The sequence below is a fragment of the Chiloscyllium punctatum genome, chromosome 9, assembly GCF_047496795.1.
Source record: "Chiloscyllium punctatum isolate Juve2018m chromosome 9, sChiPun1.3, whole genome shotgun sequence".
NCBI classification, from domain to species: domain Eukaryota; kingdom Metazoa; phylum Chordata; class Chondrichthyes; order Orectolobiformes; family Hemiscylliidae; genus Chiloscyllium; species Chiloscyllium punctatum.
Genome location: NC_092747.1, coordinates 122,115,709 through 122,130,371, shown reverse-complemented (window position 1 = coordinate 122,130,371; position 14,663 = coordinate 122,115,709). Strand labels below are relative to the sequence as shown.

Here is a 14,663-nt window from a genome sequence, read left to right as displayed (position 1 = left end):
TGCTACTTTCTGCTTTAAACATAGCAAATTGTGGAAACAATGTATTTGCTATTTTAGCAACCCACCCTACTGCTAAAATCTAGTCTAACTCCATATGAAAGAAATTATCCAACTGGAAATGATTTACCGAACTATAAAGTACACAGTAACTGAATTGCATATTCCAATAGAATTATGAAAAAAAAATAGTGTTTCCAACTTAATTGAAGAAGGTAACCTAATCATCCCATATTTTCAAAAAACAGAAGATTAGACTTAATTTTTAGCTACAGTAGATATTTAAAAGTTGAAAATCATGTCATGTTGATAAATCAACTTTTCTTCACTTAATCACTAGTTTGAATAAGATAGTATTTATGAGTTCACAGAACATTTTAAAATGGTACTAAGTTCCAAAACAAAATTAAAAACTAATTGTAAACATTCCATTATAGCTTATACAAGGTCATAACTTCTTATCCAAAGATGTTAAAAAGTAGGCTCAGGCAGAAGTGAATATATTTTAAAAATATGTGTTGCTGGAAAAGCGCAGCAGGTCAGGCAGCATCAAAAGAGAAGGAGAATCGACGTTTCGGGCATAAGCCCTTCTTCAGGAATGAGGGTGTAAGGGCTTATGCCCGAAACGTCGATTCGCCTTCTCCTTTGATGCTGCCTGACCTGCTGCGCTTTTCCAGCAACACATTTTTATGCTCTGATCCCCAGCATCTGCAGTCCTCACTTTCTCCTAGAAGTGAATATATTGCACATTAATGGCAATTATTGCCAATGTAATTGAACAAATGACACCACTGTTTGTTTGGGAGTTCAAAACGACGTAGCCACTTCAGAGTGGGCAGTGTTAAGATAGCTGGTTTGGTATCTATGTCCAGAAGCGTTATATGCCGATGAAGTTGCTTTAATGGGTCTCTGTATCACAGGTGGGTGAAATGAGGATCCTGTCCTTCCAGACTCTCTGGACAAAACACTTTCAGAAGTTTGAGATTCCAACCTGGTTACGCGGCCATATTGCCGAGTATACTTTAAGGACTGATCCTGCAAACCCGAAGTGACTTCACCACTAGATGAATGCAGTAATGTTGTAGACATTGAAGAATAAGCAACCATTTGGCTCGGTTTTGAGTGTGAAGAGGATTTGCCACATTCTGTTGTTTGAGACGTCAAGTTGTAATACGGGTTAGAACTGCAAGGCGTTTGGCTTTTATGACAGGGGAACACATCTAAATTGGGAGAGAAGGATAAAACACTTAGAGCTTCAAATGTTGATTTTAACATTATAATTTATTAAAAGTCCTTTTATTAGGATGTAAGTCCAAATGAAATGAGAATGCTAACTTAATTTTTCCATTTGGAAAATAATTTACTGCATAATAAAAGATTGTAGGTTGATTAAACTAGCTTCAAATTAAAGTCACATGATTATGATTAATTAACTGTTTACCATTTTGCTTTTGATCGATTATTGTATGTCCTTTTCTCGATCCATCACCACTCAAGTCAGAATCACTATCATTGAAGTCACTATCTCCTTTCCCACTGTCTTTTCCACTGAATACATCTTGTCCAGGATATGCAATGGTCCTGCAAGGGAGGATTAAGGAAATGTTGAAAGGAAAATTTATTTTAAAAAACTTTAAACGCTTTTATGATTTTTAATCAGAGGTATTTTTCATTAATCATTGCTGGCTGCACAACATACTTACAAATGCATAAATATATACTACTTACTGGATACCTTGATGAAAGGCAACTGTACAAAAGGCTCCATGATTGACACCAGGCTCTGGCATAAAGCTCTTAAAAAAAACAAAATAATTTCTTATTTTATGCTGTTTGTAATTATTACTTCATTATTGAATTACACAACACATTGATATTGTATTATAACAGTCAGCTTGTAGAAGATTTCTGGTACTATAAGATCACAGTACTGGTATTGAAGAAAAGTGAAAATGATTACTTCTATATGATATGCAGATGAATAGCTAAGAACTTGTTATTCCAAATATATATTCATGCTGTGCATAGATCAATAATCACAATGGAACTGCACGACTTTCCATCAGTTGTCACTTGGATACTTTGCGGTTAGAGAGTACTAGATTATTAAATGAGGCATTTAAAAGCGTCATTCATAAAAATTGTATTTTGTTCAGTGGATGGAACTTATTTTCACTATTATCTAACATAATATTGTTGGTAAATATTAATTCAAATATGTATTGATGAAATACAGGTCCATCCACTGAATGCTCTTAAGCTTGTCTCCTTTATAATATTGAATGCCTGATGGAATGCCCTACACATTATCACGTCTTATTTGATTTTAAAGCAATCAGTATAATTAATAGCCATGCTATTCAGAAGCAAAAATCAAGAAGTTTTACATTCTACAAAGGGTAGCAGATATTTGGAAACCTCGCTCCAGAAGGTGAATGAATATTGCAACAACAGGAGCTTTAAAGATTGAAAATAGATTTGAGTCAAGCAAGATTTAAAATACGAGGAATTTGAGCAATGTGGCATGGAGCAGCTATCACCTACTTGAAATAGGACAAACATCTGAGGGATTGAATACCCTGGTCCTACATTCCAACATAGAAAACCTACACTTATATTGAAAACTGCAATTTTCATTGCACAATAATAGTCCAGATTGTGCTGTACTAGTGTGGCTATTTACAAATAACATTAATTTAGCTTTAAATCAAACACCCAGTTCTCGTGACAGCACATGTGCAGTTAAATGCAGAAATCCAGATATACTGGGATGTTAAAAAGTGTGGTGCTGGAAAAGCACAGCCAGACAGGCAGCAACTGAGGAACAGGAGAGTCGATGTTTCGACCATAAGCTCTTCATCAGGAATTCCCAATGAATCTCCTGCTCCTTGGATGCTGCCTGACTGGCTGCTTTTCCAGCACCACACTTTAACCCTGATCTCTAGCATCTGCAGTCCTCACTTTCTCCCTGTGCTACAGCTGTCCTGCCTTTCAAGTTTTGATACACTAGAAAATCACTGGCAGATTTGACATTGAGAAATTCAGAATTAAGTGATGTCACTGGACTGGTGATATATACACTTCATTTGCCAAAAAAATAAGTTAATTTCCCCTTAAATGATACAACTTAATTGCTGCCAAACAAATCTCTGGCACTGAAATTTTGTTTTAAACAGAATTACAACAGTCTCATCTTTTCAGCTTTCGCCAATTGCAGATTTAAGAATTTTCTCTTTCTGAAACTTCTTTAGGTCAGTTCCATTTCTTAATTTCAAAAGAGGGATAAATCATGACCTGAACAAATATCACACGCCAAGTGGCCTTGTGTGTTGTAAACAGCAAAACTGGATGGTTGACAAAGTGTTTTGGGATGTCCAAGATCCAGAAATACCTTAATTCTTACCCTAAAATGCAATACAAGTATGGCCAAATGGTAATAGGGTCTGGGAGAATGTGAAACTACATCTTAAAAAAATTGATGGGTTTCTGAAATTGCAGCGTTTCTCCAACATTTTTTTTTAAATATTTGTTGTATAGTTTGCTTTGTCCCAGACCCTAATGTCAACTGGCCATACCTGCACTTCATTTGAGATAAACCCTCCAACAATTCCGGTTTGTGTTGTTTCATATTTCCAACATTCACTTCTTTTTTAAAAAAAAGCTTTAGTGTTTAACAAATCTTAGTATTGCCCTGAATGGCTGTGGAAGACCTCTGTTGTTGTAAAAAAACACTACAAAAAAAAACACAGAAATGCTGGAGAAACTATCTGGCAGCATCTGGAGAGAAACAAGAGTTAAACAAAATCAAGAAGGAATCTGAGTTAATGTTTGGAGTCCTTCATCAGAAGGCTCTTGATCAGATGTTGATCTTGCTTTGTGCACTTCCTGTGCAGTGTAACCTTGCTCTGTGCGTTGGACTGGGGTCGACAAAGTTAAAAATCACATAATACCAGGTTATAGTCCAACAGATATATTTGGAAGTACTAGCTTTCTGAGTGCTGCTTTTCCTGACAAAGGAGCAGCACTCCGGAGCTTGTACTTCCAGATAAACCTGTTGGACTATAACATGGTCATAGAAACAGACTCATCCATGCCAACCAGATATCCCAACTCCATCTAGTCCCACCTGCCAGCATCTCGTCCATATCCCTCCAAACCCCTCCTATTCATACACCCATCCAGATGGCTCTTAAAGTGTTACAATTGTACGAGCCTCCACCACTTCCTCTGGCAGCTCATTCCATACATGTGCCACCCTCTGCGTGAAAAAGTTGCCCCTCAGATCTTTTTTATATCTTTCCCCTCTCACCCTAAACCTATGTCCTCCAGAACTGGACTCCGCCAGCCCAGGGAAAAGAATTTGTCTACTTATCCTATCCATGCCCATCGTGATTTTATAAGCCTCTAAAAAGGTCACCCCTCAGCCTCCAACACGCCAAGGAAAACAGCTCCAGCCAATTCAGCCTCTCCCTACCTGTTCAAATCCTCCAACCCTGGCAACATCCTTGTAAATCTTTGAAACCTTTTAGGTTTTACAACATCCTTCTGATAAGAAAATGAACAGAACTGTACTCAATATTGCAAAACTGGCCTAACTAACATCCTGTACAGCCTCAACATTATTTCCCAACTCCTGTACTCGATACTCTGACCAATAAAAGAAAACATACCAAATGCCTTCTTCACTATTTTATCTATTTGTGACTCTAAAGGAGCTATGAACCTGTACTCCAAGGCCTGTTTGTTCAGCAACACTCCCCAGTCCTGAAGAAGGGCTTATGCCTGAAACCTCTATTCTTTCTCCTTTGATGCTGCCTGACCTGCTGCGCTTTTCCAGCAACACATTTTTGAGCCCTTACCATTAAGTGTCTAGATTAGAGTGGTGCTGGAAAAGCGCAGGTCAGGCAGCATGGGAGCAGGAAAATTTTGGGCAAAAGCCCTTCATCAGGACTGAAAACGGAGTCCCCCTGCCTGAGCTGCTGTGCTTTTCCAGCACCAGTCTAATCTAGACTCTGATTTCCAGCATCTGCAGTCCCTCACTTTTGCATCTAGGGTGTAAGATTTTTTTGGCGGTGTGATTTTTTAAACTTGGTCCTGTCTAGGCACCCTTGTTGGCTATGATCTGTGGGTACTGCTGGCAAAACAAAGCTCTTCTGGGTACGTGGGACTGCAATAAAATCAAATCCAAACCAGGGAACTCAGAACATCATCTGCTTTCTCTCTCTCTCTCTCTCTGCAGATCTGCTGAGTTACTCCAGCAATTTATGCTTCTGGTTTCTCCCAGCCTTCTGCAATATTTTTGTGTGTGTGCGCGCATTTTGGTGTTAAATTGACATTTGGAGAGTAGGAGGTTTAAAGTTGATTACCTCCTGAGTGTTGGCAGTGGGTTGACGCTGTGTTTCCAGGAGACACACGCCCTTCGCCGCCTCTTCCGAAGCTCCATCCGCTTCCAATTCGCCCGGGGCCGGGGAACAGGCAGCGTCCGCCCGCGGCCCCGAGAGGTCTCCCTCCCGGCCGGGCTTTCCGCCGGTGCCGCAGCTCGAGGCGATCCCGACGATGGCCAGCAGCAAGGCCACGCAGCCGGCGGCCAGCACCGCGATCACGGTGAAGGAGGTGTCCCAGCTCCGCTGTCCCGGGCCCGGGGAGGCGGCCGGAGCTGCAGGGGGAGGAGGAGGAGGAGGCTCGGGCCCCACCGTGAAGCTCAGGGTGACGGTGGAGGACAGGGAGGGCAGGCCGCCGTCACTGACCGCCACGACCAGGCGGAGGGCCCCGGGCTCGGCCCCGGGCCCGGCCCCGGGGGGCGCGGAGGGCGGCAGCGGGCGGCCCAGGTACACCTCCCCGGTGTCCGAGCGGATGGTGAACAGCCCGGGCGGATCCCCGCTCACGATCCGGTAACTCAGGCGGCCGTTCGGCCCCTCGTCCGGGTCCTGGGCCCGCACGCGCGCCGCCAGGTAACCGCGGGGCGCGCCCCCGGGCAGCGCCATCTTGGCGGAGGCGGAGCGGTTCCCGGGAGGAGCCGGAGCCGGAGCCGGGCCCGGGCCCGGGCCCGGGGCCGGGGGGTGAGTGATCAGCGGCGCGTTGTCGTTCCGGTCGGTGATGACCAGGCGGACGGTGGTGGAGCCGCTGAGCGGCGGGGAACCGCCGTCTGTCGCCTGCAGCAGCAGCTCGAGCTCGGGCAGCTCCTCACGGTCCAAGGGCCGGAGCGCGAACAAGGAGCCGCTGTGAGGCTCCACAGCGACGGCAGGAGGCTGCAGGCCAGGCCCCGGCTCCGGCTCCCGCCCAGGCCCCGGCTCCCGCTGCTGCAGCAGGCGGTAGGTCAGGCGGCCGTTAACGCCCAGGTCAGGGTCACGGGCCCGGACGGTCCCGAGCTGGGCCCCGGGCGGGTTGTTCTCCGCCAGCGACAGGCGGTAGACGGAGCGGGGGAAGGCGGGCGCGTTGTCGTTCACATCGGTGACGGTGACGGTGAAGGGCCGCACGGTGCGGCGGGGCTCCGGGCCCTGGTCCTCGGCCACCAGTGTCACGTTATAGTCGGTGTTCCGTTCCCGGTCGAGCCGCTCCGCCGTCACGATCATGTGGTGGTTGATACCGTAGGCCGGCCTCAGCTCGAGCTGCCGGGGCCCGAGCAGTGACACCGAGAGGCGGCCGTTAGCTCCGGAGTCCCGGTCCCACACACTCACCAGCGCCACGAAACTACCCGGCTCCGCCGCCTCGGTGATGGACGCGAGGCCCGAGGCCGCCGCCGCCGCCGCCGCCGCCGCCTGGTCCGCCGTGCCCGCGCCCGCGCCCCCGGGCCACAGCGCGCTCACGCGGATCTCCGGCGCGTTGTCGTTGACGTCCAGCACGCGCACCGTCACCCGGCAGCTCGAGGCGCGCGGCCTGGCGCCCATGTCGCGCGCCTCCACCTCCAGCTCGAAGCGGTCGCGCGCCTCGTGGTCGAGCGGCGCGTGCAGGCTGAGGCGGCCGGAGCGCGGCTCCAGGCGGAAGAGGCGGCGAGCGGCGGCCTCGAGCCTCGGGCTGAAGGTGTACCGGAGCTCGCCGTTCACGCCTTGGTCCGGGTCCCGGGCCTCGAGTTGCAGCAGCACCGAGCCCGGGGCCGTGTCCTCCGGCAGCTCCAGCTCCAAGGAGCCGCTCTCGAAGGCCGGAGCGTTATCGTTGTCGTCGAGGACGCGCACGGTCAGCCGCGCGTCCCCGCTCCGAGGCGGATCGCCCCCGTCCCGGGCTCGGAGCTGCAGCTTCAGCTCGGCCTGACTCTCCCGGTCCAGGGGCTTCACCAAGAGCAGCAGCGGGAGCGGCTGGTCCCCGGCCCCGGGCCCGGCCCCGGGCGGCAGCTCCAGCTCCAGGTGACCGTTCACCGAGAGCTCGTAGCCCCGCACCGAGTGCGAGCCGGTGTCGGCGTCCAGAGCGGCGGGCAGAGGGAGCCGTGTGCCCGGGGCTGAGCTCTCGGAGATTTCCAGCTCGATCTCGGCCTGGGGGAACTCAGGCCAATGGTCATTAATGTCCAGCACTTGGATCTCCACGTGGATCAGCAGGAACCTGTCCCGGGAGAAGCTGACCACATCCAGGAGCAGCAGGCACGGTTCCTGCTGACCGCAAAGCTGCTCCCGGTCAATGCGGCTCGCCACCGTCAGCTCGCCGTCCCTCTCCCTCACACTGACCCTGACCGTGACCGGTACCGAGCCGTTACACTCGGGCATCAGGCGGAAGCCGCTCTGACCCCCGCCGGCCGCCTCCAGCTGCAGATCGGCGGCCAGGTTCCCGATCACCGTGCCGGCCTCTTGCTCCTCGTACGTGGAATATCTGACCGTCTTACACTCACTCAGGATCGGAGCGAGAAGGAGCACAAGGAGCAGGAAGCAGGGCTCCCTGGAGGGACTGCACACCGGGACTGCAACCCTGCTTCTACTTCTCCCAGGGCTCATTTCTGTGGAAACTTCAAAACAGTCCGATCTAACTTTCTTTGGTGCGCTGGAAACTCGTCCCTCTTGTTACTGTCTGCAAAGAATTACATTGACTGTCAAAAAGTCCCTCTTTTGTACCCCCCCCCCCCAGTTCCTCGGGGGTCGTTTTATTCGTAATATCATGCAAATAAGAAAGTCAGTGGCCAATCCCCTCCTCTCAAAGGCCAGCAAATGTTGTCTTTGATGTTCAGGACATTTGCAAATTTAACTCGCCCCAACAAACTGATGACAAATTTTGTTTAAAGTAGCAGATCACAAATGTTCAGCTTTGATGAGGGGTCTTGGTTTCATACTGATCATCGCGTGTTTTTGTTTTACTTTCGCCAGCAGTTAGAAACATAAACTCCACGATCTTCGGACTCTGTTATGTGAAGGTGGTTTTCGTATAGATTTCCCCAGTTGTAAAATTCTGCAGTTCGCTGAAAGCCATTTTTTATTTAACGAAATTTAATCAACATACTCCAACGAGAAGATAAATTGCTTGTATGGTTGGGCAGTTGTCATAATCGCTTAATGTCCACTTAGAGCCATAGAGCATGAAAACGGAGCCTTTGATCCAACTGGCCCAAGCTGACCATGTTCTTAAATCAAACTCGTCCCACCTGCCTGTATACGGCCCATACCCTTCCAATCTTTTCCTATTCGTGCACTAATCCAAATTATTTCATTATTTGCGTTTACAGGTGATCAGAGCCAATCGCAGCACCAGTTTAGGAGATTCAATTTCGGAGTTGTGTTGGTCTCTTTGCATTATTTGTACTGAACTGTGGGCACTATATTTTCATTGTTGTAATACCATTTTTCTTCACAGTTGCAATTGAAATAAAGATCTCTTGATTCTAAAGATTTGAGCTTTTAAAAGTCTCTGACTTTTGATGACAGCATTGCTAGGTTTCAGAGTTTAAAAGATCGCACATCTTTAAATTGCAACAAGTGTCTCCTGCGCAGTAAAGCCTTATAATCTTTTTAAAGGCGATTTTAGAAAGTGAGTCGTTAGTTACATTCAAAGGATTCAATAGAGTATGATTGTGAAGGGAAGGAACTGCTCATGGCTGTCAACAAAATGGATCTTGTAGCTTGAAGAGTCATTGAAGTTTTAATACTAATAAGCTGTAACAAAATTGCATTACACTTTTTAATGTTCGCATTCAGGCAGATTTTAAGTATTTAATTAGCCGTGGTACCAAATCTCGTTAAGATTAGCCCAGCTGATCCTCACAATAGGCAGAGATAACTGAAGAACAGAAATCTGTCATTTGGAATGTCCGAGAAAGACTTCAGACCAGATATTAACCCATTATCAGTCTGCACAAGTCTCTGCTGGCAGCCTTCCTGTGCGCTGTGTTAACTAACCGCAGCATCATAGCAACAACCCCAATTTATTTATTTTGAGGATGTGGGCGTCGCAAGTTGGCCAGCATTTGTTGCCATTGAGAAGGTGATGTGGGTTACTTTCTTGAACCACTGCAGTCCACCAGGCGTGGGATTTGTTGGGGGTGCAAATATTAGAATAATATGACAAACAATTGGAATAAATTGAGAATCCCACGTTTATCCACCTTTTATTTCTCTCGCCCGGTGCAGTTTGTGATCAACATTTCACATCTGTGGTTGATGGAAGAACCCGATGGCCATTGTAGAAGTGATTGTGTTCACCGATTAACTGTCTTAATGGACAACTCACAGCAGGATAACTTGATCAGATCTAGTCTGCTTTACGAATGAAGCAACTCCATGCGTTTTATTTTTCTTAAATAAAACTCCTATGGTCATCAACATATATGAGTTTACTTTTTTTTGAAAAAAGACCTCCAGCTACCCAAGAAAATTGAAGTGTGTTGTCGAATTAAACAATAATAAATGTGTATATTTGAATACGGTCTCCCGATCCTTGACGCGCTGTCTTCTGCTCGCAGGTTTCAGAAGAATTTAGTTTTATCAACTTCAGATATTACAATTTACGAATTAGGTACAGCGGACTGAAATTGATGTCTTTCCCTGAATGTGAGAACTAAGAATTTCTGGAGGTTCTGTTTTATTGCCACATTTGACAGGTACATTCCTGCCATTGTTTGTGTTCCTTCTATAACATCATCATCAGGTGGCGGATTGCTGGCTTTAGCCATTTGTGAGCAGAGGAGGCAGGAACATTTGTGTCTGCTGCGAGGTGTGGGCTCACTCTCTGCCTGTTAAGGAGGGCCGGGGAGGACACGCGAGCGAAGTGAGAGTCGTGTTTCGAGGTGATGGAGCCTCCTTGAGGGGGGCTGGGAGTCGGATGGCGCTCTCCAGCGGCTGAAATCCTGCTGAGAATACTTTTGTCACTCGTGCAAAACACCAACAAACGGATAATCTCCCTTGTTACAATTCCTAAACATTGGAACGACATTGAGGCGCTGTGAGGTGGGGGCTTTCCAAAGCATTTCAAGAAAATGCCAGGGTTGAAAATGAAATAGACGATTTGTAATGTTTGCCGGATTGAGCCACATTTTGACTTAGAGTGAACAGAATATTCTGCAGCAGCCTGCAGTGCAAGTCTAAGCTAAAATAGTGGGCGGCACGGTGGCACAGTGCCTGCTGCCTCACAGCGCCAGAGACCCGGGTTCAATTCCCGCCTCAGGCGACTCTGTGGAGTTTGCACATTCTCCCTGTGTCTGCGTGGGTTTCCTCCGGGTGCTCCGGTTTCCTCCCACAATCCATGCTAAATTACACCGTAGTGTTAGGTGAAGGGGTAAATGTAGGAGAATGGGTCTGGGTGGGTTACGCTTCGGCGGGTCGGTGTGGACTTGTTGGGCCGAAAGGGCCTGTTTCCACACTGTAATTCTAATCTAATTTAGAATTGTTTGGAACTGGAGTCGTATGCACATGTCTCCGAACAGGGAATGGCTCTTAATAGGGAACTCACTCGATGAACCTAACACCTGAATAATGTTTTCTTTCAAACAAAAGCTGTTGGTAGTTTGATGATCCCGCTCCAACCATTAGAACAAAGAAACGGTCGCAATATGTTCAGAGATATTTGATCTTTGGTGTGTCCCTTTATTACTCGACAACAATAAGGCCCTTTGACCTGTCGGGCGTTAGTTAACAAATACAATGAGAATTTCCGCTAGGTTAGCCAACATTTCCTTCTTCTACACACCACAGTACCCTTAGGAGTGCTTTGTTATATGCTGTGTTTAAAATGCCAAAACACAAAAAAAAACTTTCACGGAGAAAATCCCCAATGCCACTTTTTTTCTCTCCCTCTCTCCCTATCTGGCAGAGGTAAACACGTTTGGCTAACGTGAGGTTGAGTAGCCTGCTGTATGGTTCCCAGCACAGTTCAGTGAAATAACACCGAAGTCATCTCAAAACGGAGAGCTGGATGGTTTCAGCTTGTCCTTCATCTGTTATATCGTTTATTGGGTTCAGTAAAGGTTAATGGCTTCTGAGTGCAGAAGCAGTAACATTCGTTGGCTTTCAATCGATCGGAAGTCTATTAGTATGGAAGCTCCGGCGGTGAAAACTAGTGCAGAAATTCTCAGTCCCGCTCCTGGTACACGGTGTAAAGCGGGAGGACAACAATGAGGCCGGTAGTTGTCATTAACTACACTCTCCTCCATTAATACATTCGCATTGAATAGCAAAACAGCCCATTGTGGCACGCTCCAATGTTGGCAATAATGTTGAGAATCTTCCCATTTATCACAAAAGCTTTTACTGAAGAATGTCCCAGTGTTTTTTTTTTGCTTAATTCCAATCACTCAGTGAAATCAAATGTAAGGTGATAAATACTATTATTGTCATAAATTATTCACCCTGTCTCATTTGTTATTTTCTGGTCAGAAGACCTGACAAAAGGAGACCTTTCTCCTCACTTGGCATGCAGTTTCCAACAGATTTTAAGGCATAATTGGCCAAAACAGCTCGAAAGATCGTGGAATTTCCAACTTGGGTGAATTGTTCCAAAATGTAAGCAGGAACTTGAAATGTAAGCGAATCAGTGTAATTTGAAATACATTGTTACAGAGATTTCCTGATTCCCCAAAGCGGAAATTTAGCCTCGTGGTTCAATATCTGACCTTACTGTAAACTTTGTATTGTCAAAGTGTTTGAATCGGATGAAGGGCTTTTGCCCGAAACGTCGATTTTCCTGCTCCTCCGACGCTGCCTGGCCTGCTGTGCTTTTCCAGCATCACTCTAATCTAGACTCTGGTTTCCAGCATCTGCAGTCCTTGTTTTTACCTCGGAGAGAAATACCAAAGGTAGAGCAGCAACCTGGCTGTCACTACTAGCATGAATATTCATTTAAAACCTCTTGAAAATGCCTATAAAAATGTGGTAATCTTAATGAAGCTGATTCGTCACTAACCAAACATGTGCAAGCATTGACCTTCTGATAGGACTCATGCCTCCGAGTTAAGTAGGCTTCTCTACAGTAACGAGGAAATACTGCACTAAGTACATGAAAACAATGCCCTGTCCGCTGTCTTATAGAGATTCGCTGTCGCCCATGCACTATTCAAGGACAGGTTCCGCTCTGCACCTTAACCAATATTCTATCTCTCCCCTACCCCACTTCAGCGCTATGTCCTTCAACCCACGCACTTCTCCCACCCAAACCTGAAATGGATGACCTGATTATTGTCTTACTGTTTCTAAGAAAGTGCTGTATTTTGGGATGCCTTAAATTTGCAAATGGTGCATAATGTGTATACACTCATGATTGCATCTGCAGCATTTGTCCATTTTTTAAATCTTCAAATCAACAGGCATCAACTTCAAATAGATCAACCCTGTATTCTGGAAGTTAACCAAGACCGCTTGCTTATAACAAAGACAACAGAAACAGCAAAAATATTGAAGATGTCAAGTAATGAATTACCATAACTTATTCAACAAAACATTAGGGGAACAGAATCTACAGGAAGTAAAACTCCACAGAAAGATTTTATGAGGAAGAGGTTCTCTTCCTCATATCCTTTAGGGGAATTGGAAACTTTATTCTACCATAGCTTTAAAAGCATTAACACTATGTATGAGGATAAAGTGTGACAAATAGTTAATGTAACACTTCAAATGTACCGTACAAATCTTAAGATGCCACGCAGTGACTTAAACATTGGTAAAAAATATTCTTGACGAGGTTCACATATTAACGATAACAAAGTAAACTAACAGCATCAGAACTTAGCTGAATCTTGTTTCCGACTGCAGTTTCACAAAATCTTTCACAGTGTCACAAACCTTCTAATATGATTGTATTATTCCAAGATCCAGAACTATTTAATTCAAAACCATAAAATTTCAAGACTTCTTTGGAGTTATGACTCATACCTTTGACATTCAACAGTAAGCCAGGTTTAAAAAGCATCCGAAAACTTAAAAACATACATATTTCATTCACCCTTCCAGAAAACTTTTACAAAAGCATTACCTGTTTTATATGAATTCTGTGTCCATAGCTTCATTTAGTCATTGTTTTTTGGGAATAAAATATTATTGAAGCCCTCCCTGACTGAGAAAAGGATTTGTAACCAGTCAATATAATTAGACCACTCCGTTTCTGGAATCAGCTGGAATTACTGATAGAAAATTCTTCTGTAACAGCCATTATTGGTCAACAACTATAGAATCATCTGTAAATATCCTGGGTACAGGTATTCTTCAGTTAAGAAATGCTTTATTGTCTAATAAGATGGTATTGGCTTTACTCCTGAATAATAACCAATGGTTTGCATAGTCAGCACTAAATTAACTTAATGATCTTTGATGGTTTTGCATAATACTCAAGACATCAAAGGAATAGGAGAAATACGTACAGCTACTCATGGGGGGGGGGGGGGGGGATGTGGTGGGCAGGGGCCATCTCCTTTCAAATTAATATGCCATTGTTGCAGAACAGAGTGAAAGCACTGATTGATTGACTCATAATGCAATAGGTGTACCAGCACCACATATTGTTGGTTCACTGAATTACCTCTATCTGAGGCTTTTTTTTTCATGTCATTGAGTTATGAGTTGGAAGGTGAACCATTATGATATCAACTCCACTTAGACTGAGGTGCCGTTGTAGTGGTAGTATTTCAGAGGGTGAGGCCTTCACTAGTGATGGATGTGCTGTGTAGATTATAGTTCTTAAGTTATTTTTAATCATCCTATTCAGACATATTATCACACAGCTCCATGGCAGGTAGGATTTACTCCTGCACCTTCTGACCCACACTATCACTGTGTCACAAGAACCCTGGATAATAGTTCTATCCACATTATCAGTTCACAAATCTCCTGAATGTCTACCTTTGAAACACATTATACAAGGTAGTTTCTGGGTTGACAGCTCTCTGGGGAAGGCCTTTACTGTGGGACCATCTCCCAGTATCCTCCCTTGCACTATTTAATTTCCATTTACTCTAATATTGGGTGCATTTCAGCCCTAACTAAAAGTTAATGGCACGTTTTAAAGTTGCCTGGACTCAATGATCTTCATTTCTATTTTTTAGCAGTGAGCACTAGTTTTTTGCTGAAATTTAATTTCAAATTTTTGGACATCTATGGGCATCAAGACTACATTGCTTCATGGAACTACACAGTCACGCTGTGATGGCTCTGTTCTGCTTTTCAGTTGCCTGACTTTAAAGTTATCATTTTCTACAGCACATTGCCTATCATGACTCTTCCTTGCTCAGTTTCTGATTGTCCTAGAGGAGCTGAAGAACTGATGTACTT

General features: G+C 45.3%; 1 protein-coding gene across 1 annotated transcript; it reads right to left on the bottom strand.

The window, feature by feature from the left end:
• Nucleotides 1-630: 630 nt before the first annotated feature.
• Nucleotides 631-8,147, bottom strand: LOC140481651 (protocadherin-8-like). Its single transcript, XM_072578179.1, has 4 exons — nt 5,364-8,147; nt 1,726-1,793; nt 1,439-1,578; nt 631-1,217 (listed from the first exon to the last, which is right to left on the bottom strand). The coding sequence occupies exons 1-4, from the start codon at nt 7,914-7,916 to the stop codon at nt 805-807; spliced, it is 3,174 nt and encodes a 1,057-aa protein (XP_072434280.1). The 5' UTR covers nt 7,917-8,147; the 3' UTR covers nt 631-804.
• Between the last annotated feature and the right edge of the window lie 6,516 nt (nt 8,148-14,663).

Bases quoted from the DNA above. Each gene is read 5' to 3' on its own strand.
- LOC140481651 (XM_072578179.1), bottom strand. From the start codon at position 7,916: ATGAGCCCTGGGAGAAGTAGAAGCAGGGTTGCAGTCCCGGTGTGCAGT. The intron at 1,794-5,363 runs GTAATCAACTTT...GTTTTTTTTAAG, and splicing joins CCACTGCCAACACTCAGGAG to AGCTTTATGCCAGAGCCTGG. The intron at 1,218-1,438 runs GTAAACAGTTAA...CTCCCAATTTAG, and splicing joins AATCGATCAAAAGCAAAATG to ATGTGTTCCCCTGTCATAAA.